The sequence below is a fragment of the Budorcas taxicolor genome, chromosome 9 (assembly GCF_023091745.1).
Source record: "Budorcas taxicolor isolate Tak-1 chromosome 9, Takin1.1, whole genome shotgun sequence".
Classification (NCBI taxonomy): Eukaryota; Metazoa; Chordata; class Mammalia; order Artiodactyla; family Bovidae; genus Budorcas; species Budorcas taxicolor.
The window spans coordinates 44,254,618-44,274,720 of NC_068918.1; the positions used below are offsets into that span (position 1 = coordinate 44,254,618).

General features: G+C 40.0%; 1 protein-coding gene across 1 annotated transcript in view; it reads right to left on the reverse strand.

The window, feature by feature from the left end:
* Nucleotides 1-20,103, reverse strand: part of KLHL32 (kelch like family member 32) — a 179,224-nt gene that overhangs the window by 88,917 nt on the left and 70,204 nt on the right. Inside the window, exon 4 of the mRNA XM_052645838.1 lies at nucleotides 1,875-1,973. Within this exon, the coding sequence (XP_052501798.1) occupies nucleotides 1,875-1,973 (99 nt within the window). The remainder of the gene's footprint in view (nucleotides 1-1,874; nucleotides 1,974-20,103) is intronic.

Below are 20,103 nucleotides of genomic sequence, written 5' to 3' on the forward strand. Positions count from 1 at the left end.
AACATCTTGTAACATCAGAGTTAAAAAAGAAAAGGAAAGTCACATAAGAGAATGAAATGAAAACATTGGTGAAAAGAAAGTGAAATTTTTAACCCCTGCTCAAGCAGGCTAATAATAAATGACCTATCCAGAAAACACATCTGTATGCAAGCTACATTTTATTCCAGAGCAATGAACTGCAAGAATTAAAAATTCCAAAGTGACACAAGTTAGCCAATATTTCGACAGGTTCATCTGATGGGTAGAGAAAAATACTCATGAACGTCCCATGTTCATCTGGAATCCTTATTTAGAGAGAATTATAGTTCACACACACACACACACACACACACACCTGTATATACACACTATTTTAATATGCATCATGATAGCTAGCACCATAAGCCAACTTTTGTCAACACACATCATTAATTATTATCTACCAGGGAAAAAGTGGATCAGGTGACGCTGCTGAAAGCACAAGTTGTAATATTTGTTGTAAAAATGTCAAATAAAAGTAATTTCAATTTCACAAATCGAACACACAGATTTGAAGTCTTATGACCAATGTTTTTCTCTTTTGGTACTTGCAGAAAGGGATTAAAATAGCTATCCCATATCACCCAATGATACGGAGGGGAATCGGAAGGAAAAGAAGATAAAACATTTAAACATTAACTATTAGATTAAATATGCTGAGATAATGATAAAACTTTTATCTGCTGTATGGGAATTGCCCCTTAGTTGAACATGGCTGACATTCCTTACACTGTCTCCCTAGGGAGCACTGGTTCCTATTTCCTGAGGTTGCTGGGGGGATGAAATAATATGATATACGAGAAAGGGCTTTGGAAATGTACCTAATGAGTAACAGAATGGCTATATTTAAAATTAGAGAAATTATTAGGAAGGAAATAATTAGGCAGAAAAAATAGGATTTTTCTACTTACTAATAACATGTCATGTGCACAAGGATAGTAGAATTAAATTATGTAGATTTATTATTTTTCAAATTTACTTTCACTGTTGTTATAATCCTGTAACAAATGCAAGTTAACAGTCATACTAGTAGAATAAATTGGAGGATCTCAAGATAGGGGGTTGGTACTTCACTCTCTGCAAAATAAGAGACTCATAGACGTACTACCTGCCTAAGATGTCCCGTGTCTTCCTATTGAAACAAAAGGTTTTCATCCAAGAAGAAAAAAAGGTCTTTGGAATCAGAAAGGCCTATCACTCACCAGCTATGGGAAAACTGGGATTATTTCAAATCTTTGATTGTTTACCTATCAAAATGTGTACCCTGTTGTGAGGGCCAAATGTGACGCATCAGTGAGCAAGTGGCAGGTGCTCAGTGGATGGGCTATTCTCCCCCTCCCCTTCGCAGAGCCTTTCCTGCAACCCTAGCAAATCAGGGCAAAAAATGCACAGATCACTCATCACTTCTCCAGAATTTACTGCCCGAGAAGTTCAGGCAGCAATTAATTACATATGACATCATGATATGTTAGCTACTGTTAACCGAAATCTGAAATGACTATCCAACTTTTCATGCATTTCCACAACCAGACAGCATTGGTTCAAGTCAAGACCCTTCCTGGTGTCATCTCCCAGGGCCCCAGCAGTGAACCTTGTCTGTGGTTGTTGAGTTGCTCTGCTGCCCAAGGGGAGTGGAGGCCTAGGGTGGGCGGGGAGGGCTGGGGACATGAGGTAGGACACTGGGAGCTGCAGCTGCCCTCCTAGAAGCCTCAGCTCGTGTCCTGGAGAAATTCTACCACCACAGGCCACATCTCCCACCCACCCCTCTTGTACTTTATCTGTCACTGGAGTCCAACTGGTGGGTTACTGCAGGGGGAGGAGTGCAGGGCATACTAGCAGGATGCAAGCTTACATACCTGGATGAGATAGTGAGAACATAAATTGAGAAGCTCCAGTAACTGTAGGTGACTGCCAGCTGCTAACACATCCTGGATCACGCCTGGCTCCAACAAAATCTGTTGTTTTTTTTTTAATAAAAGAAAATAATCAGTTACTTAAAACTTGCTTAATATGCAAATATACTGTATTTAAATTGCTCCTTAACATACTATATCTGAATTAATACTGTTTCTTATTATGGAAGTCAGTCCTTTTTTCTGTTCTGATTAATGAGCTGTGGCCCTCATTGTAACAGCTGAGTTCTCATTTCCAATACTCATTTCTTGTGCACAAAGCTCCACACTTAACCACTTATTTTTGCAGGAGGATATGAACATTTGCAAAGACCAATATAATAGTCTTTAAATTCAGTTTGTGATGAATGTCATCTTGTAAATACAAAAGAATTGAATTTTAGTTTTTCAACATATACTTCAGAATGTTTTTCTTCAGTAAATTGCAGAAACAGTACAGTTAACAGGTATTTTAGGGAAAAGGGCTTACATTTCTCCTTGAAATATGAAACCAGAGGTAGATATTACTCCATTTTACTTCTAAATCCTGTAATAACTTCAACCACAAGCTTTCATTTTTTTTCCTTCTCGATCTCTGATTCTCTAATCCTTTCTGTTTCAAATAAAAGATGTAGAAATAGTCTTTTTAGAATAGAAAGGCATCAGAGAGAAAGCAAAATGCCCCAGATATACTGGCAAAGCACTCTTCATTTTTCTCTAATTAGGTCCAACTTTGAGCCTACAGCTGCCAGCGCTTGAGCTGGTAAACAGGACTGGAGAAAAACACACAACTAAGCTGACTAAATTAACTTTACATCCAAGACTGCCAGGCACAGGAAGACTGCAATGCTGCTCCAGTCTTCCTCACCCATTTCCCAAGCCCAGTGGTTCCTTAAGTCTAGTCTCTGAACCAGCTGCATCAGCGTTACCTGGGAAATCCTGAAAACTGCAAATTCTTAGGCACCTCCCCAGATCTAACTGAATCAGAAACTTTCAAGTAAAGCCCAGCAACTGGTGTTTTGACAAATCCCACTGGGGCTTCCAGTGCCCAGTGAAGCCAGGAAAACACTGATGGAGTCAGCTCGCTCGCTCTCTCTATTCCTTCTCGCATGCTCCTCTCTCCTCAAGCCTGGAACTCCTTGTCTCTCTTCTTACACTAACCTCATGATCTTCCAAAGGCTCCCACTAACAAGTCTACCAACCCACCTACTCGTATCTGTTCCAGCACATTTTATTCTCCTCCACACTGCAGTTGGGCACTAGACCCCATCTCTCTCTGCCTGATACTTCCCCTCTCGTTGCTACATCATCAGCTGTTCTCTTCCACTGGACGATAACTCTCATCAGCATACAAATATGCCATTCAAGCTCTTAAGAAATAAAAATCCCATCCCTCGACCCTAAAGACCCTTCATGCTTCCCATCATAACAAAGCTCCTCAGGGGAAGTTATTTATATAAAACCCCATTGCTTGCTTTACTCTTCTCTATTTCAAATCTATACCTGTTGAGTTTTGTTCCCATGGTTCCTCTAAAAATGCTCTCATCAAGGCTATCAGTGACTTCTACATCCAAGAGCCACTTCTCAATATTTAATCTTACTCAAGCCAGCAGCAGTTAGCAAAGCTGATTGCTCTTCTTCTTGGACAATTTCTTCCCTTGCCCCTAGGACAACACTCTCTCTCTCTCTCGGTTTCTTCTACTTCAATAACCAGAGCCTTTCCATCTCCTTCCCAAACTGTAAGCATTGGAGATGCTCAGAGCTCAGTCTCCCTATCTCTTCTTTCCTCTCTCTACTAACTCTGTGGATGACCTCACATAATCCCATGGCTTTAAAACTACCTACACACTGATTACATTCAAATTTGTTTCTCCAGCCCCAACCTTACCCTTAAACTTCAGACTGATATTCAACCACCTATTCTGTGTCACCACTTGGGTATCTATTGGGCAGCTCAACCTGAATGTGCCCCACACTGAATTCTTCATCCTCTCCACCAACCACCAAACCTGCTCCTATCCCAATCCAGCCATTTCAGCAAAAAGCAACTCAGTTATTTACACTAAAACCCCAGAGTCATTCCTTACTCCTCTTATTTTTCTCATACCTCACAACTGATCCATCAGCCACTCCTGTTAGCTCTACTTCAAAATAGTTCCAGAATCAAACATACTCAGTACCTCTTTCATCATTATCACTCTAGTCCAACCTACTGTCTCCTATATAACAGCCTCCTAACTAGTTAAACTGCTTTCTCCTTTGCCTCCTCGAACTGCTTTTAATATCAATCAAATGGTTCTTTAAAAACAGAAATGAAATCATGTCACTCTTTCATTCAAAATGTCCAACAACTTTTTATCTCATTGGAAAAAGACCAAAGTGTTCACTATACCATGTAAGTTCTTTTCGAATACACAGAGCACCTTAGCGTTTACATCTAGCTGCTTTCTTTGCCTGGATTGCTCTTCCTCAAGATATCAGAGAGGCTCACTCCTCATGCTCTTCAAACCTCTGCCCAGAAAGCATCTTACCTAAGAGGCCTTCTCTGACCATCCTATGTAAAACAGTACCCCACTCTCCATTACCCCTATCCCCAATCTCTTTGCTTTATTCTTCTTCACAGCACTTAACATCTCTCAACATACTATATATTTGTCTCCTTGATGATTTTCTGTTCCTCCACTCAATAGGATACATGATCCAGGAGAGTAACAACTTGAGCCATTTTGTATCCCTAGCACTTAGAACAATAACAAACAAAAAGCTTTCACTTAACATTGATGAATTTACCTTATAGTAATTTATTGAATTAATTTATCTCTGAAAGTGAAAAGTGAAAGTTGCTCAATTGTGTCCAACTCTTTGTGACCCCATGGACTATAAATACACTCTATGGAATTCTCCAGGCCAGAATATTGGAGTTGGTAGACTGTCCCTTCTCCAGGGGAATCTTCCCAACCCAGGAATTAAATCAGGGTCTCCTGCATTGCAGGCAGATTCTTTACTAACTGAGCTATCAGAGAAGAATTTATCTTTAGACACGCTTTTTTTAATTTTTAAAAACTATTTATTTATTATTTACTATCGGCCACACCAGGCGGCATGCAAGATCTTAGTTCTCCAACCAGTTATAAAACCTGCACAGCCCCCTGCAGTGGAAGAATGGAGTCCCAACCACTGGACTGTCAGGGAAGTCCTCTAGATATGTTTTTAAATTAAAAATTAACTTTGTTAATAAGCCTAACATGAGAGGAAAGAGGGAAAAGGACTATACATTTTATTTCTCAATGATCAAAGAAGTGAAAAAGTTAAGCATGTGTGGCAAAAATACCAACACTCATCTTATTCTGAAAATTCTTTACAGCTCCTTTCCTGTCTAGTCAGAGGGAAAAGCCTGAATTTTTCTAACTCCTCAAGGAGAAGGCTTTGACTGACATTCAGGAAATTATTGCAGCTCTCTTCACAGGAGCAAGGATGTAGTGTATTCTTGCAGAAGAGGCATGGCCTAAGGCGCAGAATGGGGAATAGATGGATTAGAAAGGTTAGTCTTAGCCTTTAAATCCTGTCAGTTGCGCTTATTTCACACAACTGGCATTCATGATAACCTCTAAGGCTCCGTAATGCCAAGCACAAAGACAGATATCACAGAGAGACAAGATGAACATTCCATAGCAGGTGTAACACGTCCAGCGGGCCACCTGGAGAAACCTCAGAAGAGAAACCCATACTGGGACTGTTTTTTTGTCTTTGTTTCTTGATTTCTGTTCTGTAGTTTTTTTCTTCTCTCATTATAACCTAAGTTTCTCTAAAAAAAAATTATTTAGCACAGAAAATCCCTAAGTGATTTTAAAGGGAGTGGTTTGGAAAACAAACAAACAAACCTATCAGAAAAGCTGGGTCTCACTTATAGGAACAGAACCAGCATTTCCAAGCTCCACTTAAATTTAGTTACGTTAGTCACTCAGTTGTGTCCAACTCTTTGCAACCCCATGGACTGTAGCCTGCCAGGCTTCTCTGTCCGTGGGATATCCCAGGCAAGAATACTGGAGTGGGTTGCTATTTCCTTCTCTAGGGTATCTTCCCCACCCAGGGATCAAACCCGGGTCTCCCGCATTGCAGGCAAATTCTTTACCATCTGAGTCACCAGGGAAGCCCTTAAAGTCTTTTTAAGTCAGTTCTGTAGCTTATTGGTGACTGGTTGTCCGCATATATTTTTCCAGAGAATTTGTGTTTGGGCAGAAAAACAAAGGTTGGATCTCATCACGGTGTACAGTATGGCCAATCTATCAGTTGTCTAGAAGAACTGGGTGAAAAAGGCCTTCTGTAGAAGGGAGGGCTCTCCCACACGTCAGCTGATAGATGACAATGGAGACCTAGCTAAGTTAAGTGTTGCAGAGCACATGCTGGTTACACTTAGGCCTTTCAGGAATGCATACCCACCCACATCTAGTCTGGCACTCAAAGCGGGTCAGATGGGAAGAAGGATCACCCCAGGACCACCCACAGGAGGGAAGGGTGTTCCCTGACAGTTCAGAACACAGAGTAGTAGAGTGGGAGCTTGACACATCTAGTCAGTCATCAAACTGGAGGAGCTTAGCCCAGATGAGATAGAGGACAAGACCAGTGTCTGAATAACAAAAAAGATGAAGAAACGCAGGATGCATAAAGCCAAGCAGTCCAGAAAAACACTAATGCCACCCAACTGGGCTGGCACTGCCTCTTTCCTCAGTGATGCTCCCCTGCCTGGGTGGAGGCAGAAGTGGGGTGTCTTCAGACTGTTCAAAGAGGTTCTGATGCAATCTCAGGTGGGCACGAGCTGCCTGTTCACAGGTCATCATGCGGAACATGGTTTCCCTGCCACCCACTCACACTTGACCTCCAGGTAACAGAATACAGATGGCTGAACTTGAAAGAGGGGAGCTGGACAGTCCTAGCTGGGGAGGTGACAATCTCATTTCAAAAGCTTTCCTGCAGCTGGTGGCAAGCTAGTCTGTGTCAGCTGAGGAAAGATCCACTGCTGACCCCTGCCCCAAATGCTGAGACTCTGCCTTCACTGTGATCAGCTGAGGATAAGAAGCAGCCAGTGGCTGTAGTCAAGATGACACTGGGCAGAGTGAAAAAGCAACAGAGGTAAAAGCCACAACTACAGTTGCAGACAGTGGTCTCTAAAGATACCAATGAAAAAATAAATAAATAAATAAGTAAAGATACCAGTGAGAGTTACCACATCAGAATTCAGGCGTGAAGGGACCAACTGCCCTGCCAGAAGGAGGCGCTCCTGAGTACTCAGACCAAGGCGTCGTCTGGCCACTGATCTAAGCAAGGGTGGATCTACACAATCTTTGTGTGTGCTAAGTCCCTCAGTTGTGTCTGACTCTTCGTGACCCCACGGACTGCAGTCGGTTGGCCTCCTCTGTCTATGGGATTCTCCAGGCAAGAATACTGGAGTGGGCTGCCATGCCCTCCTCCAGAGGATATTCACAACCCAGGGATCGAACCCCCGTCTCTTAGTCTCTTGCAGTGGCAGGTGGGTTCTTAGCTACTAGCGCCACCTGGGAAGCTGCACAATCTCCAACAAGGGGCTTCCACATTGGAATGAGACTGGGGCTCCGGCTCCCAGCAATATCCTCAGGCAGGACACAAGGCCAGAAACTTAAGGAAGAAGAGTACTGGGGAGAGGTGAGAGGCTGCAGAGGCTACAAGATGAGCCTTGTCCTCACTTGGCAGGGCTCTGGGAGGACAGGGCTCGGACTAATGGAGCAAACAGACCCCGAGGCATTCCTGCCTTTCCTTCTGCAGCTCCTTCTCCCAAATCACCAAGTGTCTCTTCATCCTTTTAATTTTGCCTTCTTATTGTTTTTCTTCTCTTTATTTTTTTCTCTCACTTTACCTTGCTTCTTGGAGGTGCTACTGGTAGGGACTGCCTTTAATAGCCATGGCAAGTCTTCAAAAAAATGTTGTATCTCAGTTCTTCAAAGCTATCTTCCTCATTTTTTGCTTCAGGAGATGTTTAAATTACTCACTTCTGGGTTTGTGGATAGAGTAGTCTGAAAGAACTGAACATGTTGAAGTCAAATAATGAAGGTCTTTACCAAACAAACAGCTGTGCACACAGGAACACAAGCACTTTTGAAAGCTCTCATGTAAGTGAGAATCAGATGCGGCTTAAGACCATTTATAAGAATAAATGAGCACATTTATTCTTATTTATACTTGTTTCTTTGGGACTTTTTTCTGTATAATATAGCAAAAATGGCAAATTATCACAATTTGAATTTATAAATAAAAACAAGTAAATTGAATAAATCAGTGTAAATAACTTTTAAATTATCAGATATTAAAGATACATAAAATGCTTTGTGTAAAGTTCTTCAACAGACTTCCTATAGACAGAATTTGAACCATAAGATCTAGCTGTGGGAAACTGCCATCTATTTAGTTCTTTCAAAACCATTACACTAAGGATTTTTTAAACCACAAGGTGGCGCCTAAGATTAAAGTAAAAGGATTTTCCAAATTAGGAAGAGTATCTTTATGACAGCCACTTTATTTCTAAGAAAGAAAAATAACAACTAAGGATAATAAAGTATGAATTCTACTTTCTAGATGTATCTATAATTTGGGAAAATATTCACAAACATTTCTGTTGAAACACTTAATATGAATGACACCAATCAAAATTCAGTAGTTCTCCATAAATTAGGCCCCAGTTTATGGATATAAGAAGTTCAAACTTTTTGTCTTTGTATTCAGAAATTCTTATGATGTGGCCCCAACCTAATTTATCAAACTTCCAACTCTGCAACCCTATGGTTACTTTGCTAAAGCCAATAGCCCATTGTCTTCCACATACAGGCAGTACCTTTTTCCCCACCTTGACTGCCCTCCTAACTTCTTTAATCGCTGTATCAAAATCCTACCCATTTGTCAAGATTCAGTGACGTCCACTTCCTAGACAAAGCTTTGCAAGATTTCCCTTCACCCTAATCTGAAACTGGGATTAATCTCCTGGGACTCCAAATTGCCACAGATGTCTAATGAACTAAAACTATGAGCTCCAGGTCACACCACCTGACTTCAAATCCCAGCTGGCAGAATGAGATTGAGGTAACTATTCAATTCTGCCTCTGTTTCCTCATTTATACAATGAAATTATAATACCTATCTCAAAAAATTGTTTGAAACACGGAGAAAATGCATATACATCATTACAACTGTATATGGCTGTGCTAGCTAAATGGCTTAAACAATTTGGGACTTATCTTTCTCATGAAACATAAATTAGGCAGCTTGGAGTGTCAACAAACCAGGTTCCTTGCAATTTCTTCCTTCTCCAATTTTAGCCTGTGGTTTCATAGTCACAAAAAGGCTGCCACACCTCTAGGCACTGCATTTGCACTCAAAGCAGAAAGAAGCGAGAGGAAAAGGAATAGAAGTAGTATGCCAGCTGATACTATTTACTACGAAATAACAGATTTCCTAAAAATACTACCACACAGACTTCCATTTACATTTCATCTGCCAAGTCTAGTTCATGTGGCTACTCAAAACTGTCAAAAAACCAGGGAAAGGGAGTTTTTATAGCTAGATGCACTATTGTCCCATATTAAATTGGAATTTTATATAAAAAAGAAAGAGGGAATGGATGTTGTGCAGACAATCAAGTATAGGCCATGACTCTTAGAGTATCTGCTTACATAAATCTGCAATAAATGTCAACCATTATCTGCTTCTTTTTCAAGTGACTGCTTTTGCCCTGAGTGAATTAGCTGTGTATGCGTGTCTTATTTTATGTCTTACCTATGAGACTATGATGATACGGTCCATCCTTTTTCATGTTCATTGCTGTTGAACACCTTAGAAGAATACCTCAGGAATCATTTAGTAAAGAAATTTACAGGAATAAAAAATATAGGTCCTGATGTTAGAAGATGTCAAAAGCCTCCATGAGAAAGCCTGGTTACATGCTAATCCGAATCAAGGATTATCTGGTTGAAAGAGCTAAACAAAAGGACACAACAGACATTTCAACTAACAGTCGTAGTAATATGTACAAATAAAGGTCACCTTTGGGCTGGATGTTCCGTATGATGAATTTGTGATTTGATTATTGATTCCTTAAGTTTCAAATTTTGTCATGTAGGTTTCTTCCAAACAGTACACTTGTACAAATTCCCACAAGATCTTAATATCAAACTTAAATATACTAATTGATTTTCAATTTATGAAAAAGAAATTAACTTTTCCATCTATTAGAATACAAACAAAAGAGAAAATGAGACTTGATTTTCAGAATATCTTGAAAAAAATGCTGAAAACCACAAAGGTAAAACCACAATAAAAACACACTAGTAAAAAAACAAAGTATGGTGATAATCACTTGGAGATTCTATTATTTTCCTTCACAAGTTTACACAGTCTCATTTGCTTCATTCGAAGTTTCTAAGGTTATAGGCAGAAAGTAGAAGCATAGTCCCTAAGATGCTAAGAAGAAATCTTGGAATAGATAAGGCCAACGGTACTACATTACTGGGACTTCCCTAGTGGCTCAGTGCTAAAGAATCCACCTGCCAAGGAAGGAGACACAGGTTCAATCCCTGGTCCAGGAAGATCCCCTGGAGAAGGGAAAGGCTACCCACTCCAGTATTCTTGCCTGGGGAATCCCATGGACAGAGCCTGACGGACTATAGTCCATGGGGTCACGAAGAGTTGAACACGACTTAGTGACCGAACCACCACCACCACCACTGTATTACTAGGAAGCTCTGTGCTGCCCTACAAAAATTTTATTACCATTAATGGAACTTTAAAAGTCTACATTTGTTGCTCCTTATTTTTCCTTTCCTATTTTAGGACACGTGAAAGGGTGACGGATTAAATACTCAGGCTAGGTGCTCAAGGAGAGAGAGAAGAAGGAATCCGATGGAATTACTAAGCTGCTAAGATAGTCGTGGGCACAGGGTGCTATAGGAGCACTTGCCTGGAGGTGCTTCATTTCAATGAAGCTGTGAAGTAACTCTTTACACAAAATACTTGGTCCCCTGAGATTGCACAAGCAAGCCTCATTTTCTTTTGACCCCTTTTCCATTTTCACGGTTCTGGTATTTCAAAGCTCTAAGATCAATAATTCTGTCAGATAGCCACTTCCAGCAGTTTTCTTTATTGTGTTTAAATTAACAAAATATATTATTTAACAAGATGTAAAGATGAATTATATATACTTACATTACTTTAAAAATATGGCCTAATTATTTGAAAAGGCAGAACAAATTTTTAAGAGTTTCTAACTCCAAGAGAAAGAAGCAGTCCCGGCAATTAAATATAATGAAACATGAAGGTCATTACAGGTTATAAGAAACGCCAAATTAATTATTAAGATTCACTTTTATAACCAGTGCTCTTTCAAGTGTGATGAACTTGGGAGGTTTCATTCCATTAAGCTTTATGAATGAATCTGAGCTTTTCTATACAGAGCTAGTTTCTTATAACGCTAGTATAGCCAAAGGAAAAAGAAACATTACTTTAAAATACTGACGTCCAAAGATGGAAGGTCTCTGGGAGAAAGAATAGGGCTGATGCCCATGTTCATTTATAGTTGGCTACTATGATGTCACTGCTGGGTGCCTGAGCGCAGACAGAAGCAAAGAGCCAAAAGGAACCATTATGTTGTAGGCTATGACAGCGTGGGCACAGGATGCTGCAGGAGCACTTGCTGGGAATGCTTCATGTCACTGAAGGAAGCTGTAGAATAATTTTTCACATGAAGAAATACCTCATTAATCTTCAATTCCCTGTTCATCTGGGGAAGTCATTGTATTTGCTTTATAAGAAATGCAAGGAAAAGTACGGCTTCAGGAGCCACTGTAGCAACATAGGCAAGTTGTTGACATGTTTGTTTTTAGCATCATTATGTTTTTAAAAAGGGGGATGGCTACTACCTACTTTTGTAAAGTCTACATATAAGGATAAAATGGAATAATCCTGGTAAAAATTTTAGAATAATCCCTGGCATCTTTCACAGGGTAAAAAAATATAGGTGCTATTATTATTGTTGTTAATTCCATGAACCGAAAATAATTATTCACAAATAATGACTTCTATTTCTAATGTTTACATTGCCTACCATGGACCAGGTGCCATGTGAGGTAATTTCATACATGTTATCTCTCTTTCTTATACTGTTCCCCACTCCTCACTCCTGCAAGGTAAATATTAACCCCATAAGGCAAATGAAGAAACTGAAGGTGGAGAAATTGACCCATTCAAACAGAAAAATCTTTCCTGAGTGCTGCACTGTCGAGGCACCTTTCCGGGCACTTTGGGTATGAACATGAACAAGACAAACAAGCTTCCTCACTGTACAGTACTCACAATCTAGGCTTTGGCCTCTAGGATAGACTGAGGCACCATCAACTGGCAAGAGTAAAAACAAAGGAAGAAAGAGATTTGAAGGAAATATCAAAAGTCCCATTTTGGAGATATGTTCAATGTGTGGCTTACTGGATGGCTAATGGTGATCCAAACAGAGATAGCAAGTAGTCAGAAATATATGAGTCTAGTTAGCAAACTGTAAGTCCCAGACCCAATTTTTCTTTCACATACTTTTTGTATGGCCTGTGAGCTAGGAAAAAAAATGGTTTAAGACAAAAATTTTACTTGCATTTTAAAAATTTTATTCATTAATAAACTTCATCTTTTAGAGCACTCTTAGGTCCACAACAAATTGAGCAGAAAGCAGAGTCCCATATACTTCCTAATCCTGCATATGCATAAGCTCCCCCATTATAAACAGTTCCCACCAGGATGGTACATTTGTTATAATCAATGAACCCATACGAACACAGTATTAGCACCCAGACTCCATAGTTCATATTAGGGTTCACTCTTGGTTTGGGGTTTGGATGAACATCTGAAGTGAGAACACAGTATTTTCACCACCCTAAAAATCCTCTGTGCTCTGCCTTCCTCATCCGTACCTCCCCTGAACCCCTGACAACCACTCATCTTTTTATTATCTCCATCAGTTCAGTTCAGTTGGTAAGTTGTGTCCCACTTTTTGCAACCCCATGGACTGCAGCACGCCAGGCTTCCCTGTCCATCACCAACTCCTGGAGCTTGCGCAGACTAATGTCCACTGAGTCGAGATGTCATCCGACCATTTCATCCTCTGTCGTCCCCTTCTCCTCCCCTTCAATCTTTCCCAGCATCAGGGTCTTTTCAAATGAGTCAGTTCTTTACATCAGGTGGCCAAAGTATTGGAGCTGCAGTATCAATCCTTCCAATGAATATTCAGGACTGATTTCCTTTAGGATAGACTGATTGGATCTCCTTGCAGTCAAAGGGACTCTTAAGAGTCTTCTCCAGCACCACAGTTCAAAAACATCAATTCTTCGACACTCAGCCTTCTTCACAGTCCAACTCTCACATCCATACATGACCACTGGAAAAACCATAGCTTTGACTAGATGGACCGTTGTTGGCAAAGTAATGTCTCTGCTTTTTAATATACTGTCTAGGTTGGTCATAACTTTTCTTCCAAAGAGTAAGCGTCTTTTAATTTCATGGCTGCTGTCACCATCTGTGGTGATTTTGAAGCCCCCCCAAAATAAAGCCTGTCACTGTTTCCACTGTTTCCCCATCTATCTGCCATGAAGTGATGGGACCGGATGCCATGATCTTAATTTTCTGAATGCTGAGTTTTAAGCCAACTTTTTCACTCTCCTCTTCACTTTCATCAAGAGGCTTTTTAGTTCCTCTTCGCTTTCTGCCATAAGGGTGGTGTCATCTGCATATCTGAGGTTATTGATATTTCTCCTGGCAATCTTGATTCCAGTTTGTGCCTCATCTAGCCCAGCATTTCTAGTACTCTGCATACAAGTTAAATAAGCAGGGTGACAACATACAGCTTTAATTACTCCATTCCCAATTTGGAACCAGTCTGTTGTTCCATGTCCAGTTCTAACTGTTGCTTCTTCACCTGCAGACAGATTTCTCAGGAGGCAGGTATTATCTTCACAGCTTTGCCTTTTCCAGGAGGCCGTATAGTTGGAAACCCAAAGTATGTAGCCTTTTCATTTTTTTTTTTAAATTTTAAAATCTTTAATTCTTACATGTGTTCCCAAACATGAACCCCCCTCAGATTGGCTTTTTTCACTCAGCAGTGAGCACTTAAGTTTTCTCCAGGTCTTTTCATAGTTTGATAGGCCATTTCTTTTTAGTGCTGAATAATATTCCATTGTCTAGATATACCACAGTTATCCATTTGTCCATTGAAGGATGTCCTGGTTGCTTCCAACTTTTAGAAATTATGAATAAAACTGCTATACACACCTGCATGTGTGTTTCTGTGTGAATGTTAAGTTTTCAATTTCTTTGGGAAATACCAAGCAGTGTGACTGCTGGATTGCATGATTAAGAATACATTTAATTTTGTAAGATGTATCTTCTGTGAACATTGTCCCCCAATCTGTGGCTTGTATGCTCATTCTCTTGATAAAATTTCTGCAGAGCAGGTTGTAATTTGAATGAAATACAGCTTATCAAATTATTTTTTTCATGAGTCATGCCTCTGGCATTGTATCTAAAAAGTCATTGCCATATCCAAAGTCATCTAACTGTTCTCCTGTTACCTTCTAGAAGCTTTAGAGTTTTACATTTTACATTTAGGTCTGTGATCCATTTCAAGTTGATTTTTCTTTGGGCGTAAGGTCTGGCTAGACTCATTTTCTTGAATGTGAATGTCAGCTGTTTCAGCACCATTTGTGAAAAGACTATCTTTGCTCCATTGAATTGTCTTTGCTCCTCTGTCAAAGATCAGTTGTCTGTATCTATCTGGGTCTATTTCTGGTTTCTGTATTCTGTTCCACTATCTATTCATCCATTATCTCCAGCCAATACCACAGTGTCTTGATTACTATTGCTTTATAGTAACTTGAATTCAGATAATGTCAGTCCTCCAATCATTTTTCGGAGAAGGCAATGGCACCCCACTCCAGTACTCTTGCCTGGAAAATCCCATGGATGGAGGAGCTTGGTAGGCTGCAGTCCACAGGGTCGCGAAGAGTCAGACACGACTGAGCGACTTCCCTTTCACTTTTCACTTTCATGCATTGGAGAAGGAAATGGCAACCCACTCCAGTGTTCTTGCCTGGAGAATCCCAGGGACGGGGGAGCCTGGTGGGCTGCCGTCTATGGGGTCGCACAGAGTCAGACACGATTGAAGTGACTTAGCATAGCCAATCGTTTTTCTTCAATGTTCTGTTGGCTCTGGGTTCTTTGTCTCTCTCCATAGAACTTTTGGGAATAGTTTGCCAATATCAACAAAACAACTAACTGGGATTACGATTAGGACTGCAAGGGACAGTGACGTATTAACAGTGTCACATAGTCCTATCCATAATCACGGAAGCTCTTTCCATTTACTTAGTCCCTTGATTCCTTCTATCAGAATTTTGCAATTTTCTCACACAGATCTTGTTCATATTTTGACAGATTTCTTCCTAAGTATTTTATTTTAGGGTGCTAATGCCTAAGAATGCTTTTAATTTTTTAAAATAGGTTGGAAAACTTGAACAGATGAATAATATGCTGATATATAAAAAAATATCCAGCTGAGCTATACGAAATCTTAAAATATGATGCTGTTGAAGTGCTATACTCAATATGCCAGCAAATATGGAAAACTCGGGAGTGGCCATAGGACTAGAAAAGGTCAGTTTTCATTCCAATCCCCAAGAAAGGCAATGCCAAAGAATGTTCAAACTACTGCACAATAGAATTCATTTCACATGCTGGCAAAGGAATGCTCAAAATTCTCCAAGCCAGGCTTCAACAGTACATACACCAAGAACTTCCAAATGTTCAAGTTGGATTTATAAAAGGCAGAGAGAAATCAAATTGCCAACATCCGTTTAACTTTTTTAAGTAGTCACTCAGTCATGTCCAACTCAAGCGACCCCATGGATTGTAGCCTACCAGGCTCCTCCATTCATGGGATTTTCCAGGCAACAGTACTGGAGTGGGCTGCCATTTCCTTCTCCAGGAGATTTTCCTGACCTAGGGATCGAACCTGGGTCTCCTGCATTGCAGGCAGACGCTTTACCATCCGAGCCACCAGGGAAGCCCGTTGGATCACAGAAAAAGCAGGAGAATTCCAGAAAAACATCTACTGCTTTATTGACTATGCAAAAACCTTTGACTGTATGGATCACAACAAACGGTTGAAAATTCTTAGAGATGGGAATACCAGACCACCTTTCCTGCCTCCTGAAAAACCTGTATGCAGGTCAAGAAGCAACAGTTAGAACCGGACATGGAACAACAGACTGGTTCAAAACTGGGAAAGGAATATGTCAAGGCCATATGTTGTCACCCTGCTTATTTAACTTACATGCAGAGTACATCATGCGAAATGCCAGACTGGGTAAAGCACAAGCTGGAATCAAGATTCCCAGGAAAAATATCAATAACCTCAGATATGCAGATGACACCACACTTATGGCAGAAAACAAAGAGGATCTAAAGAGCCTCTTGATGAAAGTGAAAGAGGAGAGTGAAAAAGCTGGCTTAAAACTCAACATTCAAAAAACAACGATCATGGCATCTGGTCCCATCACTTCATGTCAAATAGATGGAGAAACAATGGAAACACGGACAGACTTTATTTTCTTGGGCTCTAAAATCACTGCAGATGTTGACTGCAGCCATGAAATTAAAAGACACTTGCTCCTTGGAAGAAAAGCTATGACAAACATAGACAGCATATTAAAAAGCAGAGACACTGCCGACAAAGGTCCATCTAGTCAAAGCTATGGTCTTTCCAGTAGTAATGCATGGATGTAGAGCTGGACTATAAAGAAGGTTGAGCGCCGAAGAATTGATGCTTTTGACTTGTGATGTTGGAGAAGACTCCTGAGAGCCCCTTGGACTGCAAGATCAAAGCAGTCCATCCTAAAGGAAATTGGACCTGAATACTCATTTTAAGGACTGATGCTGAAGCTCCCATACTTTGACCACCTCATACAAAGGGCTGACTCACTGGAAAAGACCCTGATGCTGGGAAAGACTGAATGCAGAAGGAGAAGGGGATGACAGAGGACAAGATGGTTGGATGGCATCACTGACCCAATGAACATGTGTATAAGCAAGCTCCAGGAGATGATGATGTCCAGGTGATGGACAGGGAAGCCTGGCATGCTGCAGTCCAAGGGGTCACAAAGAGTCACAAAGACACAACTGAGTGACTGAATAACAAATGTAAAAAAATATGAAATTCAAATTTCAGCATCCATAAATAAAGTTTTATTGGAACATAGCCATGCTCATCTATTTACTTATCTGTCTCTGGCTTTTTTCACTCCATAACAGCAGAGTTGAGTAGTTGCAACAGAGCTGGATATGGCCTGCAAAGGCTGAATTATTTATTATTTGAACCCTCACAGAAAAAGCTTGCTGATCTCTAGTCTGGAGTACAAGTGGGGACTAGCAGTCAAGAGCATAACGTTGTACCAAATAACATGGGATGATGGTGTTGAGGAAGCTGTTTAGATATAAACAGGAGGGTTTTGACACATGAGGAACTCGGAGCCTATGGAAGGAGGCGCAAGCAAAGACACTTGAAAAGGAACGATGGGGAGGAGAGCTGGGGGAATAAGAATAAGAACCCACGGAGTGTGGTGTATTCACAAAACGGCTTCAGTGGAGAGGCAGGTTGACTGTGTTGAATGCAGCTGAGAGGACACAAAACAATCAGTCCAGCAATATCTGTGAGTATCAGATCAGTTTCAGCGGGATGCTGAAGATGGAAACTTCCAGACCTGATGAATGGAACAGGCAGTAAAAATGAGGAAGAGTGAGTAAGTTTATGCAACTCTTTTCATAAGTTCTGATGTGAAGGAAAGCAGAGGAATTAATGGTAGTTGAAGGAGAAGAGAAAAACAAGAAAGGGATTTTTGAAAGATGAACAATATAGCATGTTTTTACACTGGTGGGAATACGCCAGAGGAGGAGAAACTGATGACAGAAGAGGCAGTCATGAGGATTCAGGGATGACATCTGAGAGAAGAGGAAGGAGGATCCAGAGCTTACGTGGAGGGAGTAGCCTCTCACAAAGCAAGGATGTCTCTTCCAGCATAAAAGATGGGGATACACAGAATAAGTGCACAGAACCTGGGAAGTTTGGGGATTCGATGGTGAAAAGATGTATTTCCTGTCTGCATGTTTCTCAATGGAAGATGAGTTTCCCTTGTGGTATGTGAGGGCAGGGTTGTGAGAGGGCAACAGGGTTTGAAAAGAGAAGAAAAGAAAAACTTAGCAGGAAGAGAAGGAAAGCAAATGTACCAGGGAAACAAATTAGTGCTGCCTGGCTAGGGTGAGCATCCCGCTGAGATTTGGGAATCTGAACTTGAAGTGAAAATGCTAACTTTTTCCAGCAACACTCAGTGGAGTTGATACTTGTGGTGCAATTCAGTCAACAATTCTCTAAAGCTGCCACAGGCTGGAATCATGCTTGAGTCCCTCTAGGTCAGTGGTTGTATTCTATGGGTTGTGCCAAACTGTTTCTACCCTGATACACATATGATAACATAAGGATACATGGTTATAAGCAATTTTTCAAGAGCTGCATCTATTCAAATACCATATGTCAAATGGCTACCTTTTCTCCCTGCGAAGTAAACTGCAAGTAGTACTCTATAAAGTACTCCAGCTCAATAGTTCATTCTTCTCTCTGAACTAGTGTAACTTTTAGAGCACTGAGCAGTCTCAGATACTTCAACATGCTCCATACACTAACAACTGAGGCCCCATTTCCAATAAATGCAATGGTGTGTTGATCTGTCATTTCACTGTTCAGCCCACTTTGAGAAAGCATTCACGGCATTACTTCCATCAATACAACCCTAACGTCTTGTGAGTCCTGAACACATAGTAGGTGCTCATGAACCATTTGTTGACTTAATGGATCTCAATTTGAGGATAAACTAGAAATGGTTTTTTATAAAGGATACAAAGAAAATATTCACAAATTAACTTAGAACATTCAATACATTTGAATTAACCCTTCATTTGAAATGTCTGCATGATTATTCCACTCAAATGGAATATCAACTTGCAATATAAATTTTCTAAAAAGTTTTGTTTGGCTAGTTAGGTTTTTTATCTTGAAATTAACCACGAAGCCCACATATGTTTGCTATCAGCTTGTTTTCTTTTCAAAAATCTTACATTTAGAATTATAAAACTCCCATCTGTTACTAACTCAATAGAAATACTAAACGCTTCCAGCAGAGGGCTCAAGAATTCTTTTTTAAGACAAGAAGTTAATAAAATTCACTATCCAACAGCAGCTGTTGCAAAACTTCAGAAGGCACTCTCACAAAAAATATGTTCTTCTTGATCAAGTGATTCCAGGTCTACAAATTTATTTTAAATAATCCAAATCTACTTTAAAAACCTGTATTACAATAAAGCAGCATATACTATGAATTTATGGATAAATGTACTTTTATCTAATTCCAGAAAAGGCATTAAATTATAATCACAAAAAATCTATATTAAATTACTCAGGAGATGGGGAAAGGCCAGGGGGAAAGGACAGAAAAATAACATACAGTATGCTAGTGAGAATTTGAGTGAATATGGCTTTTCACTTTCATTCTTTATGTTTGTATAAACATCTGGGTGATCTTTTTCATTTTCAAAAGATGAAAAATAGTAATTTATCTTTACAAAATTAGCACACTTCTTAATTTTAGTTCTGAAAATAGGGGTGGAAAAATTTTAGGAAGCAAGCAGAATGGCTTATTTGTGAAACAACCTGGGAATCTGGAGACACTTCATTTTTGGAGGCAGAACTAACAAGGTGTAGCACCACTTTATTCATGCCTAAATAACATTAAAGTATCCCCTGGGATTCCAGAAATTTTCAGATAGAGCTCCTAAATGTTTTTATTCACTTTTCTTATTTACATATACTCATTTTCAGAAGGATCTGAGGCATCAATACAAGCATTTAAAGATTAGAAATGTAATTCGAGCCAGGAGAAAACAGGAAACAATATGATGTTGAGGGAGATATGTGTGTGTGTATATATGTATAGATGTCTTCATAACTATTAATAATGGCCTGCAAATACGGCTCTAAGCCTCCTAGCATTAAAATCAAAACAGAAAATGTAGCCTAATACAAGATAAA